The sequence below is a fragment of the Equus quagga genome, chromosome 2 (assembly GCF_021613505.1).
Source record: "Equus quagga isolate Etosha38 chromosome 2, UCLA_HA_Equagga_1.0, whole genome shotgun sequence".
Classification (NCBI taxonomy): Eukaryota; Metazoa; Chordata; class Mammalia; order Perissodactyla; family Equidae; genus Equus; species Equus quagga.
Window position 1 is genome coordinate 17,565,001 of NC_060268.1, and position 14,127 is coordinate 17,579,127.

A 14,127-nucleotide genomic window follows, 5' to 3' on the forward strand; every position below is an offset into this window, starting at 1 on the left:
ATGAAATTACTCATTTAATCCCCATAACATTTATGAGGTGGCTGTTATTGTTATCCCTATTTTTCAGATGGGCAAGTTGGGGTACAGAGAGGTTATCTAACTTTCCTAAAGTCACATGACAAGTAAGTATGAGAACTCCAGGATTTAAACCCAGGTAGTCTAGTTTCAATACCCAAGCTTTAATTACTATACTGCTTCTCAAAAATAAATCTGTTTTATAAAGTAATGTACCTATATATTTTTGTTTTTAGAATTTCATTATATTATCCTTATATGTCCATGATTTTATTGAATATACAGAATAACTAATACAGGTTCACAATCTCTCTTATTTGAAACCTTTGGAGTTATATATACTTCAGAATTTTGAATTACAAAACAATTTTAGATACCACTGTGCATAAACTGTATATAATGTGTCTATGACTGACAGAAATGTTGTGGAAGGCATGTATATGTTGGATTGAGCAGTAGGCAAGAACACAGGAGTAGCAGATTTTGGTTCCAATTCTGCTACTAAAAATAGTGTGACTTGGGAAAAGTCACTTAACATCTCTTGGTTTCCTCTCCTCCATTATTAAAATTACTTCTAATGTTTCCTTAAACTCTAACCTTCTGTGTTCCATGAAGGGCATGGGTCTTGCCCTAATCAATACAGCACAGTGGTGAAAACTGTGGCTTGCCCAGTTCTGTCATTTATTAGCTGCGTGTCCTTGGGCAAGTTGAGCAACCTCACTGTGCCACAATTTCCTCAAATTAGTATTTTTCTTAGAAGGGTCTAACGAGGATTACATGAGATAATATGTGAAAAATGTTTTGAATGTTTCCTGGCACATAAGAAGTATGTAAAAAGTGTTAGCAATTATCATTATTCATCATCTCAACTTCAAGATTAGGGACAGTAACAAAATATTCTAAACTTCCTTAACCCCTTGGGGATTTGGCATCTGTCTAAAATTTTGCATTTATTTCTATTGTTAATCTTTATTATTGTTCGGGATAATATCTTCTAGAAATTTACTGCCTATTATGAAATAGTATTCTCTAAGATAATTAGTCATAAATGTGTACTTCTCTCAGGCTTTTCAGGAAGAGCTCCTTCTTCATATACTCTAGGACACAGTAACAAAGTCCACTATTACTACATTGTAAACCACTTTCTGTCTATCGATTCCCGAACGGAAGAATCCAATCGTTTTCAACTTATCATTACAGACAATTCTCTCGTTCCTCTCGTAATTGTAGTTGCCCCTTTTGGGGCTGTTTTATTACTCTGTATCTTTGTTTTCACATGGGCAGATTTTAAAACTTGTTTTTGTTAATTTCCTTTAATGTTGTTGTAATCATGTTTTAATAATTACAAAAATAACACATTAATCTGAAGGTTCTGTTCTCATTCTCTTTCTTAGCCTGTATCCTAAACCTTGATGCCAAGTCTATAGTGATCCAGATCAACCCAAACTACGGTTTTGATGTGGGTAGGATCATGCTGCCTTTCTTGATTTCAGACTCTGGTGATGATAACCACCCTCCAGTTGCCACAGGAATAGGATGGGCTTTTTTATGAAACAGATTGTGATGATTTTATTCCTTTCTTGAATTGTAAACAGATAGCTTGGAAACCCATTCCTTAAGTAAATGCTAACAATATTTACCCACTTGTCCATTCATCCAACAATTTCTCTCTCTCAAATTACTTTTTCAGCTCAAAAGAATTTAGAGCCATCTGAACACATGCACTTGAAAATTTCACTATGCACTCCTCTCCTAATTTAATTTTCATAAAATTAAATTGGTCTGGTACTCTGTACAGCACACCAACTGATGTGCTCTCGTTCTTTTCCACCTACAGAGACTTGCTCCTTAGGATATATTTCACATTTCATTACACATACAAGATATAATCTACATTTAATTTGGACGAGAGCTGGCTAGAATGGTTGTAGCTGCTAAGAAAATCAATTGCCATTATCTGTGGTAATGGCTAAAAAAGGTTCTTTGAGAGCATGGACTTTTTTCTTTCTCTCACGTAGTCTGCTGTGATTAAGCCCACAAGAAATCCAGATTTTATCACCTTTCCTATAGTAAGTTTGAGACGTTCAAGAATTTACAATTACAATGTCATATGATACTCACAGGATTTGACTTCATCTCCATGAGATTGTCTAAAATACGAGTAACAGGTAGATTCTGTGGAAGAGATTAGTATTTTGTTAAATATTAGAAGAATCATAAGCCAGAATTCTTCTTTAGTAACAAGACCACCTAATCATTGTGCAGTGAAGGATGCTCGCCTCTCAATTAAGCACACTCTAAGGTTAAGCACTCTGTGAATGGCGCCATGGGTGCACACAGCCTAGGCCCTGGTTTCCATAGGAAGAAAAGAATTCTAAATCAAAAGCTCCTTTTGATCTGTAGGTGTTTCCAGGTTTTAGTACAAATACATGTTTGGGCTTTTTACTTTGGTGGATATTTGCTTTTTAATACTAGTAACTGCAAAGTTTTGCTTTGATCAAATAAGAACCCCACTGTTATTTTGTTTTCATTTCCTTTTTGCAGACTGTAAGAGTTACTCTAAACAGAGTAAAGTTTGTGAAAATGTATGAGATTAAATGACCTAATGGAGTTCTTTCATTTCTACTGTATATTCTTCTAGCAGAAAAGATACTTGTGCTCTTTGAAAAATGGGGAAATGGATATACACACAACTTTATTGACCATTTTTACTTTGCTTGGGGTAAATTACAAATTTTCTATGACATACTGCATTGTCTTTTTACAGAAGAAATGACACTTTGAACATGAAATGTATAATACTGATGTTGGCAGAAGATTGCCTCTTGACAGGCTTACATGCCTTGGGATAAGAAATACTATTGTTACATTTCAATCTGACCATTTTTATCATTATTTTGAATATAACATACGGAGTACAGAAAATTTACCAAGTGACTATTATGCCTATTCAAAGTGAAGTCCTGCTGGATGGTATTCTGCCCACTTTGAACTGATTATTTCCTTTGTGAACTGTGCAGGATGTCCTGCAAAGAATAGTTTTTGTATCTTAGAGACTTCATACAACAAAGGCAACATTAAATCTGACTATTCAAATAACTGTAAATAACATTTTACTATTTTACAAGGAGTTTTACTTTCCTTAGGTCATAAAACATTTTATTTTTACTAAAAGGGACTATCACTAAGGAAAATGCTGCTTTGCTCAAACAGAAAATATACATTTCTTTTTTCTTTCTCTAGATTGACAAGTAAAAACTCTTTAAAATGATCTTAGGCAAGTAAATTAAAGCTATTTCATTATTCTCTGATATTTTTGTTGGCCAAGAACTTCTTAATATAAACACAGCACCAAGTGCTCCAGCTGACTGAATGGACTTCCTGAATTCCACTCCTTAGAATTAAAAAAAAATAAGGTAGCTTAAATTTTACCTTTAAAGTTTTACTTCAAATAAAATTGAGTTTGTTCATGTAAGAATAAGTCTAAACCATAACTTTCTCTAAAGAATAATTCGGTGAAGATTTAAATGTATAAAAATGCTTTATCCAAAAGAAAAAACTACACTTGTATATTTGTTCCAAATAACACTAACAAAAGATGATGAAGTACTTTGCACATAACAGGAAGAAATAATTTAAAAATTCTGGAGCAAAGGAACATTATAAATTGCAAGGTTTTACTATAATTATACTCATTTCTCTATTTACATTTATTTAATTCTCTGTTTAGCTCCCTAAATTGTACTATTAGATCTGTGCAATGGAGAAAAATTCAGAAAAGATTTTATATAATGGTAAAGCCCTAAGTGTCATATTACTTTTATTATATTTGTGAAAATAATTGGAAATTTGAATCAATATCTTATGATAAATCTTCATTTAGTATAAAAATGAGATTTTACTAAAAGGTACAATTAAATTTTAGATTTATTTTATAGCTCTGCTATATCTGAATATCTGCTATCTGAAAACAAGCCTGCCAGTAAATAGGTCATTAAATAACAAAAGAAAAATTTCTTTCTAGGAGAATAGCTCAAAAGTTTAAGAGCCCAGAGACCACTCTTCGTTTTCATCTGGTCTTTACAACCAGGTAACACCAAAAGAAGCATCTACCACTGCTGCACCATAAGATGTTCACACACTGTCACAGATTAAGGAAAACGTCCAGTGTCGAGAATGATAAAGGAAATACACAATGTCTTTAAAGGCATAAGGAAGAGTACTTCAGGAAACAATCTGAGATCTCTCTGTCACCAACTAATTCTCTACCTAGGCTCCATTGTTTGTCTAAATGAAGGCTTAAATTCAGTTAATCATTTTTATATATTTTTAAATTTATTTTTTGGTGAGGGAGATTAGCCCTGAGCTAACATCTGTGCCAGTCTTCCTCTCCTTTCTCTGTGGGATGCTTCCACAGCCTGGCCAATGAATGAAGCAGGTCTGCACCCAGATCTGAACCCGTGACCCTGGGTGCTGAAGCGGAGCACACATAACCTTAACCACTTGGCCATGGGGCTGGCCCCTTGAGTTAATAATTTATAAAAATCAATTTTATATTAATAATTTATATACATGATTAATCACTTTTACTGAATGAAAAAGCTGAACTGTGGCAGCCAACAGAGAAAACCATACAATTTTCTTCGCTCAACAAATAGTCTGTTACTTTACATATCTTTAGTAACACAAAAAATTTGTGTACCTCAATAAAAGGGGTATAAATGAAATTTAATCAAATGGAAAACCCATTAATCCTTTAAAAAATTCCCAAGCATATTTTTCACTGCTTTTGGAAACTGCTGTTTTAGAAATAAAATGAAAAACATTACTGTATAGATTAGTAACTAAATTTTTATTAGCAGAAAGCCTCAATGATAGAGATTGAAAGACAGAGCCCCACACACATCAATATCCTAAATTAAGGACCACTGTTTCCAAGATCTTCAAATTTCAACTATATGAACTAGAATTTTACCTGGAGAAAAAAATACAGTGAGAAATCAATTTCTAAAAACCCTAACTGGTTTTATATAAAACCATAGTCATCTTTTACAATTTTAATCACTAGAAAAGTTTAAATAAAAACAGTGTTTTTGAAATCTCTGTGTATGTCTGATGGTGTAATTGCTTAAAAACAAAATTGAAAAAATATGGACAGAAATTAGAAAAACAGTCCAAGAAAAGTAATACAGCCCTATACCCAAAACAGTTAAAAAAATTTTCCCCTCTAGTTCTCCTATAATTGGCCACTTGTTGCCCTATATCGCCATCTGGTCTGTGGTGACTATTTCCAACTCCCCCCCTGCAGCCTTGGGCTTGGGGTGAGACTCTGAGGCTGGAGTCAGCCGTGAGGCTAGGACAAGAGTTGCTGCTGTCCTGATTATCAAAGCCTTGGAGAATGAAAAGAAGTACGTGGACCTCCTGGAAGAGAATGCTTATCTTAAAGACAGAATTAGCCAAGTAAAGAATAAGACGGAATTTGCAGATACTGGAAACACACTGGGAATGAGGGATGCATCAAGGATAGAAGTGGTAGAAAGTTGTCAATAAAGCAGACAGGAGGAGGGGGAATAAGATGGATCATCTATTTCTAAAAATTTAAAATTATAAATCAGAAAGGGATCAACAGAGTGAATCCAAAATCCATATCGATGAGGAAATGATAACATATCTAAAGTGGTATTTTTTCCAAAATCATAGCATATTAATGGCAAAAAATCAAGAAACAGGATTACATGGACCCAATAAAACACATCCAATGTTCCATCACTCAGCTTCAATTATCAACTCACGGCAAATTCTTATTTTGTCTATTCTCTCACCTACTCCCCACTCCCCTAGGTTGTTTTAAAATAAGTCCCCAATATTAAATCATTTTAGCAATAAATATTTCAGTATATATCTCTAAAATTTAAGAACTCTTAACAAAAAAATTTAACACTATTACCACACCTAAAATTATTAACAATAATTTCTTAATACAGCTCAATATCCAGCCAATATCAAAAACTTTAAGTTCTATAAATTTATTTTTTACAGTCTTCTTGTTCTAATCATAATCTGAATAAGGGCCATACATCACAGTTAGGTATATCTTTCAAGTCTTCTTTAATCTGTTGACTTCCACTGCTTACAATTTATTTGCTGTTAATTCATTTTTAAGAGGGTTTATTTTAGCAAATAAGCCAAAGGAACTGAAATAGAAGACTTAAATTATGCAGCCTTGTACCACATCTTTCATCATCACATGCTTGGACAGTTACCCTCACACAAATATATTCCAAATCCGTGAATATCATTCAAATGGTTTTGTGTGACAGCTGATACTTGGGATGTGTAAAACTTATGCTGCCCAAGAAACAAAGTATAAAAAGTTCTTATAAGTGACATAGAAAACTGGACAAGACATCCTGTTTTTCCTAATTTATTTATAGTGTAAAATGTTTATTCAGATAAAAAAATCCAAAACAATATTTAAAGATTTAAGACGCATAAAATTACTCAGAGTTTTCTAAGTGTGAAACAAGTCATCTCTAGTAGTCTCTGCTCTGCTCTCAGTTCCCAGCCTGCCCCAGATCTTCCACAGCAGTCCCTCTAAATTTAGAACATTAGGACAATGTAACTTTTAAGATGGACTTCTATGAGTTCAAACATTTCTAAAACTAGAGATTCTTTTTGAAGTATTAAACTGACAAAGATTACACACACATGTCCAGGAAGGATGTAGAGAAACAGGCACTATAAATTGCTGCATATTGGTACAACTTTTCTGGAGGGCAGTTCAGTAATATTTATTAAGAACAATTAGAAATGTTCACCCTTTTGATTTCATAATTCAATTCAAGTAGTTTATCATTTGGAAGTAATCAGAGATGAAAACTCACCCAGAAAAAACTAACATTTAAAACCTAGGTGTATATCCTTCAGTATGCTCTATATTTTCTTTTTTTTTAATAACAAAGAAAGATCATATTGGAATTCCTGTTTTGTAATGTGACTTTTATTTTTACTTTACAATATAAAATGAACCACTCTTCCCCAAATCAATAAATGTTTCCTCTAATTCTGAACCTAAAGTCTAATTAACATCCACTTTAAAAAAAAATGGCACGGCAGGGCCGGCCCAGTGGCGCAGCGGTTAAATGCGCACGTCCCGCTTCGGCAGTCTGGGGTTTGCCGGTTCACATTCTGGGTGCGGACATGGCACTGCTTGGCATGCCATGCTGTGGTAGGCGTCCCACATATAAAGTGGAGGAATATGGGCATGGATGTTAGCTCAGGGCCAGTCTTCGTCAGCAAAAAGAGGAGGATTGGCAGCAGATGTTAGCTCAGGGCTAATCGTCCTCAAAAAAAAAAAAAAAAAAAAGGCATGGCTTTTTCCAGCAGTGGTGTCAGAAATGTCATATAGAGAGGGGTAACCACCAATCATTTCAACTTTTACCCCAAGTCAGAAACTACCTATATCAAATCAGTATGTTATTTGCAATGTTAAGGAAAAGAAAAGGATTTGAGGTCACAGAAGATAATTTGTTTTTATATTTTATGAACTTTAAATAAAACAAACTTTTGTGTTAGCACAATAAAATATTGAAGTCCATCAGTTTAGACACTTATAGGCATTATTAGGGGACACATATTATGTGACTCTAAGGTAGCACTAAGTTCAAAAAGTAAATATGATTATTCCAAAGATTAAAGTCTCTAATTTCTCAACACTATCAGTTATTTGTGATAAGGAATACTTTGTTTAGGAAATCTTACTATTGGGATTTCCTTCTAACAGTGACATGTTAAGAAGGTAGATTCTCAAAGGTAGATTGAGAAGGATTGAAAATAATTCTTAAGAGGAATGATGAAGCTAAAAAGTGTTCCCAAGCCCTTAAGAAATAACGCAATCTGGAATGATCTGCAGGAAAGTTAGGAAGTAATCAGCCTTTTAATTAAATAAAGCAAATTAAAATTTTTCACTGTTCTTTATTAACACTTCATGGTTTTTATAATAAAATGTTACTCACTTATTCAAATAAAGAATTGAATACCTACTTTATGCAAAGTGCTATGGAAAATTCAAAGATAGGGGAAAAATTTCTTGTTCTCAAGGAACTTACCATCAAGAAGTAAAACATAAAGAATGTCAACACAAAATATCACAGGTAAACATTATAAGAAAGGTGAAGAGTGTGGGGGTAGTTCAGAGAAAGACAAGATCTAGTTTTTTTCTGCAAACAAGTAAATATTTAATATTCAGATCTAAATGACTGATAATTAACTCCATCTCTTAATTTGGCCTTTAAATCCTTCTCATTACAAACTGAAGCATTTATGTGTGAAATATTATGTTTCATATTTGCCTTAAAATATCCCAGTAAAAATAAATAAAATAAAAGATATAAGTGGGGAAGATGAAACAAGAAAGGCAGGTGGTTGAGTACTGAAGTTGGTGAACGGTTCAGGAGAGTTTGATACACTAATGTATATTTGAAAATTTCCATAACAAAAAGTAATAAACAAATCTTGTTTGAAAAGAAACCAAATCAATTAATGATGACTCTCTGAAGCAAGCTATCTATATACTAGAACACAGAAAAACAACAATCATTAAAAAATGTTCTATGTGTAAAACTAAGACTCATTATTCCACAATGAAGTGTGAAATCAAGCTAGTTTCATTACCCCAAAATATAAATCCTACTTAAAATATTTTATTTATTCTACTTTACACAGGCTTTTAGACTATTAATGTTGTTAGCTTATTAATATCCTCAATATATGTTAAAACAAATGATATGCATTTATATAACAGTTCATTATTTTAAACAGGTTAAGTTCATTTTCTTCAATTAATGTACTTTCACAAACCTGTAAAGAAGTTAAAGGAAAATCAAAATTTCAATAAAGTCCAATATGCAAATAAAAAAAAGCATAAAATTACAGAGCTCTGAACTATACATGTAAAAATACTCTCATATCCTTAAATATACCAGTAAAGGACCCCTTGATTTTATTCCTCATATTTATAACTTGAATACATCTAGAAGTTGCTCTAGCTGAGGAATCAATCTGTCAACATTTATGTTCCAAAGTTACTGGCATGTTTTCTAACAAGCGTACTTACTTGCTGTTTCAATACCAGGTTCTTCACTCCTTCCATCACAAATTGTGATCCTGTATTCATGACTCGTGATAAAAGACTAGGGGTGAAAGAAAAGGATCACACTAAGTATAAAGTCTCTCTCCTATTGTTACAGATAAACTGTCTGATTACACACCACATGCTGATGCTAACTATGCCTAACACCTGTGTTTTCATTAAACACAAGTGACTTGAGAATTTCTGCTTCCATGGAGATCACAGCTGCAATTTTATTTAAAAATAAAAGAGTAATAAAATATTCTGGCTAGTCAATAATTATTAATAAAATGTAAAAATAAAGAGCTGCTCTCAAAATAAACATTTTAATTAATTAGCCTTAGCTATAGTTTTTAGGCAAATTATAATTTGAAGAGAATTCCTTGCTTTTCTGATTGCCTTAATGCTAAAACAATAAAATTAAAGATAGTAATTTAGATAATTTGCTTGAGGAGTTCAAAATATACTAACATATTGAAAATGTATAAGCCCATAAGTATGATGAGTAGGCCAAAAGTTCCTATGTTCTCCACAGCACAGCAGCCAGTTCCAGTGCTGCACTGTGTACTCTCTCCTCACCGTACATAAAACGTATCACACAAAAATGTGAAGTACAACACACCTAGTGAATTCTACCTCACCTCTGAAGAATGTTTATTGTCTGAATTTTTAACAACAAATATAACACCAAGAAATGACTTGCCATAATGGGTTTATATTTGTGGTTCACATAGGCTCTCACATGGAATCAAAGGATGCTATGTGCGACAGAATGGCAGTCCTGCATTGTGCTATCAGAAGACTAGGCAGAGCCTTCAAATCCTCCAAGATTTTCTTACAACATGTTTTATTAAAATCCTCAACTACAAAATCCATAAGAAATCTAACACACTTTTAATATTCAATATTTTAAGACATGAAACTGGAGAGTCTATTTTATTAAATACATGAGAGTAATTTTCCAAAAATATTTTCCTTTTCCCTATCCTGTCCTCACTCCCCTCTGAAATGAAGAGATGGACAAGACGGGAATCCTTTCTTTAACAGAAACAAGAGAAAGTAATCTCTGTTGGAATGGATAGTTCTGAGGCAATTCCCTGGCCCCAGGTAACTCTGAGGGAGCGGGCTAACCTGCACAGCACTGTCTGAAGGTGGGGCCAACTGGATTCATCTTGCCAGGCACTTACAAGGTCCTGCCTTAGGCCCAAATGTTTTTGTTTTTTGGAGATTGTTTCAGTAAAACTAGCAGCTTGGGGTGGGGCTAGGATAAACCTGTTTTCCCCTGGGCTTCATGCTTTTGTTCTAAGCTCTAAAAAATAAGCTAGAATTTTGAAACTAGTATGGTATGGAAAAGAGTAGTTAGAATTATCTTGTTCAGTTCCTTTGGAAATCACACTCTAGGATTCTCTGGAGTCAGAAGTCATACCTAGCCCTGGGGAATTCCTCCCTGTCAGTCAGCAGTACGCCCAGGTCAGTCCTGAAGCTACGTCTTGAGCATCTAGCTTCAAGTCTATATTAGTCATCAACATTGATATAAAAATAGCTTTAACTTTCATGTATCTTCCGAAAATGAAAAACAATGCTTTAAGAATGAGGAAGTATACAAAACCACACCATGTAAAATATACTAACTTACATTTTAAAATGAGAATTTAAACTAAGGAAGCCAAAGGCATGTTGACATTTATTACAGTGAAAACATTCCGCAGTGTCACACATTTGTTCTTAAGGCATGAAACATGGTCTAGAGTACCAGACTTATTCAATCAGAATTATTAAAAATATTTACCCCATTGATTTAGTGGTAGTATTGCCATAGCTGGCAGGAGCTGAGGCCATCTTAGCAAAAGCCCTATAAAATAAAATAAATAAGAAAGTTATATTTAAAAGCTGATTATTAGAACTAACATTCAGTATCATGTCATTAAAATATCTATTGACTATAACTTTTACTATGCAGATATTTTCTGAAAAGAAATAATTTTTCAACTAATACAATTCAATGTTTCAGTACAATTAAATAAACAGTGATTATATAATTTGTAACCACGTAAAATAATGTCCAAGAACAGTACAAATAGTACCGAAACACTGAGATTCTTTAAAAAACACAAAAGCATTATTTGTCCAAACTTCACAGTTTTTCTTCTTTTCATTTTTTTTATATCTGATCATTAGCATGAAAGAGAGACTTGCTGCCTTAAAAGAACAATCATGTACTGATAAGTTGAGTCTCTATGAGTCTCCAGATTCCATACTCCTTTGTTCCCAGACACATGCCTTTGCTCATGCTGTCCTTTGGGGGTATAAACTCACTGCCTTCTCCAATAAAAACTGTAGATTTCCTTTTAAGACTTGGCTCAAAACCACTTTCTTCATTAACACTATTCTAACGCTCCTACTCAGTGATTCTTCCTTTTAGTTATCTATAACACACACTTTCATACTTAATTGCATATAGCCATTTATTTTCAAATCTTTCTAAATGTCCATATTCTCTTTAACTAAACCATAGAATTCTTGACGGCTGGGCAAAAAGATGGCACTTAGATGTGTTTTTGAAAATATTTTCCTTCTGGGAATATGTTCACTGTAGAGAATCCAGAAAACAGAATGCTCCCAGAAGAAGCCTAATACTTTGAGATAATCACTGTTAGGATTTTGGTATATATTTTTCTAATCTTTGGACATATGCATATATACCATATACAGTTTAAAAACAAAATTAGCATCATATTGTACATAGTATTCTGTAACATTTTAATAGCATACCATACATGTTTTTATGTGAATCAACGTTCTTTTATAACGATTCTTATTTCAAATGCTTTTGTAAATGATAAGAAAAAAAAGTCTACCTAAATACAAGAAAACCTTATGAGAGTAAAAAAAGAATGGGAATCACTAAGATGAGGTAGTTGTAATGCTAAAGATATTCTATTTCAATGACAAAATCTGCTGATAATACCATTAGACAAATCCCAAACAGAAAAATCACAATCTCATTCAGAAAGGGGGATGTAAGAAACTGTTTCGAGAGTAGACTGAAATGTATGCCTTTAACAAAATTTTTCACAGAAAGTAGTATATCTAAATAATAAAGAAGGATCAAACAATTAATAGTTCATTTATATGGCTGAATATTATGCAAACACTAAATACTATCATTGGAGACTATTTAAGACAATGAAAAACCGGCGTGATAAAAGTTACTGGAAAACAAGTATCTATAATACAAACTAGTATCTATAATACAAAAAACCTAGTATTTATAACACAAAACTGTATCTATAATAATGATTTCCCAGTTAAAAAAAATATGCAATATGCATATAAAAGGATATACACTAATGTTTAATGGTAGAATCTTTTTTTTTAAAGATTTTATTTTTCCTTTTTTCTCCCCAAAGCCCCCCAGTACATAGTTGTGTATTTTGAGTTGTGGGTCCTTCTAGTTGTGGCATGTGGGACGCTGCCTCAGCATGGCTTGATGAGTAGTGCCAGGTCCGTGCCCAGTATTCGAACTGGCGCAACCCTGGGCTGCCGCAGCAGAGCTCGAGAACTTAACCACTGGGCCATGGGGCCGGCCCCTAATGGCAGAATCTTGATGGTTAGATTACACAGGTGAATTTTTACTTTCTTTATACCTTTCTGAGTTTTCTAAACTTTTCTTCAGTAAACTGGTCTAACCCTTATAATTAGAAAGAAAAATGCTACCAATTAGAAATTATACATTTTGTAACCCTGTAAAATGATCTTCAAAACTGCCTTTCTTCGTATAACACCAAATGTTTAAGGAGTTCCAAATAAGTCATAATGTAAAACACAATGACATATGCCACACAGTCAAATGTGTAAGTGTATATAGTATAAAAATTGGAAAAGACAGTTTTCAGTTTACCTTATTAGACCAAGGTTTGTTGTTAAATTTTTTATTACAAGAACAGTCAAATAAAAGGAATTTGAAACAACAAACAAAAGTATGGATAATAAAAAGTACTCATAAACTCACAACCCAGAGATAAGCACTGTTAATTTGGTATATTTCTCTTGCTATGCATCTTTTTTGATACGGGTGAGATCAGAAAGCATATTCAATCTCATAGTCTTAAAAAAAGTAACTATTTTAAGAAATATTTTGAAGGTACTGCAGAAAATTTGGAAAATAAAGAAAAGCACTCAAAAGGAAAAAATTCTACCACTTGGAGTTACCTATTATTAGCCTTTAGATGTATGTCATCTCAGCTATGCAATTATATGTATATATGTGTACATACACACACACACAGACACACACGGATGATGGATAAAGGAACAGATAATAGGGATCATACTGTAAGAAATGTCATCTGAGTTTTGGCTCAAATGTCACCTACCCAGAGGCTTTCCCTGATCTCAACAAATTTAGCTATCACTTCCAACTAATTAAGATCTTATCACTTAGTTTTATTTTCTTTATATCACTCAATATGGTTTAACATTATTCTGTTCTTTTGTTTGACTTATTGTTCCCTCAACACAAGTGTACACTCAGTGAGTGCGGCAGCCTTCCACAGCATGTTCACTACTGTATTCCCAAAGTCTAGAAGAGTCCCTGGGCAGAGACAAAGGGAATATTTATCAAACGAGTCAATGAATGGCATTGTAAACTAGTTTCTCACTTTACAACATAACACGGACATTTCCCAATGTCATTAAATAAGTCTTCTACAACACGATTTTTAATAACTCAATTGTATTTTCTCATGGAAATGCCATAATTCACTTATCAATCTTACTGCTGGATATTTAGATTGGTTATCAAATTTCATTATTACAATTGCTTCTAAGATTTTACAACTCCAATTACTTGTTTGGGATAAATTCTTAAGAGAAGTACTAGGTCAGAGCTATTTTTTTTTTTTTGAGGATGATTAGCCCTGAGCTAACATCTGCTGCCAATCCTCCTCTTTTTGCTGAGGAAGACTGGCCCTGAGCTAACA

General features: G+C 33.3%; 1 protein-coding gene across 1 annotated transcript in view; it reads right to left on the reverse strand.

Annotated features, from left to right (window-relative positions):
- Window positions 1–14,127, reverse strand: part of SCFD1 (sec1 family domain containing 1) — a 100,247-nt gene that overhangs the window by 17,907 nt on the left and 68,213 nt on the right. The window contains exons 18-20 of the mRNA XM_046653917.1: window positions 10,935–10,997; window positions 9,131–9,206; window positions 2,137–2,190 (exon numbers count right to left, since the gene is read on the reverse strand). Coding sequence (XP_046509873.1) covers window positions 2,137–2,190; window positions 9,131–9,206; window positions 10,935–10,997 — 193 coding nt within the window. The remainder of the gene's footprint in view (window positions 1–2,136; window positions 2,191–9,130; window positions 9,207–10,934; window positions 10,998–14,127) is intronic.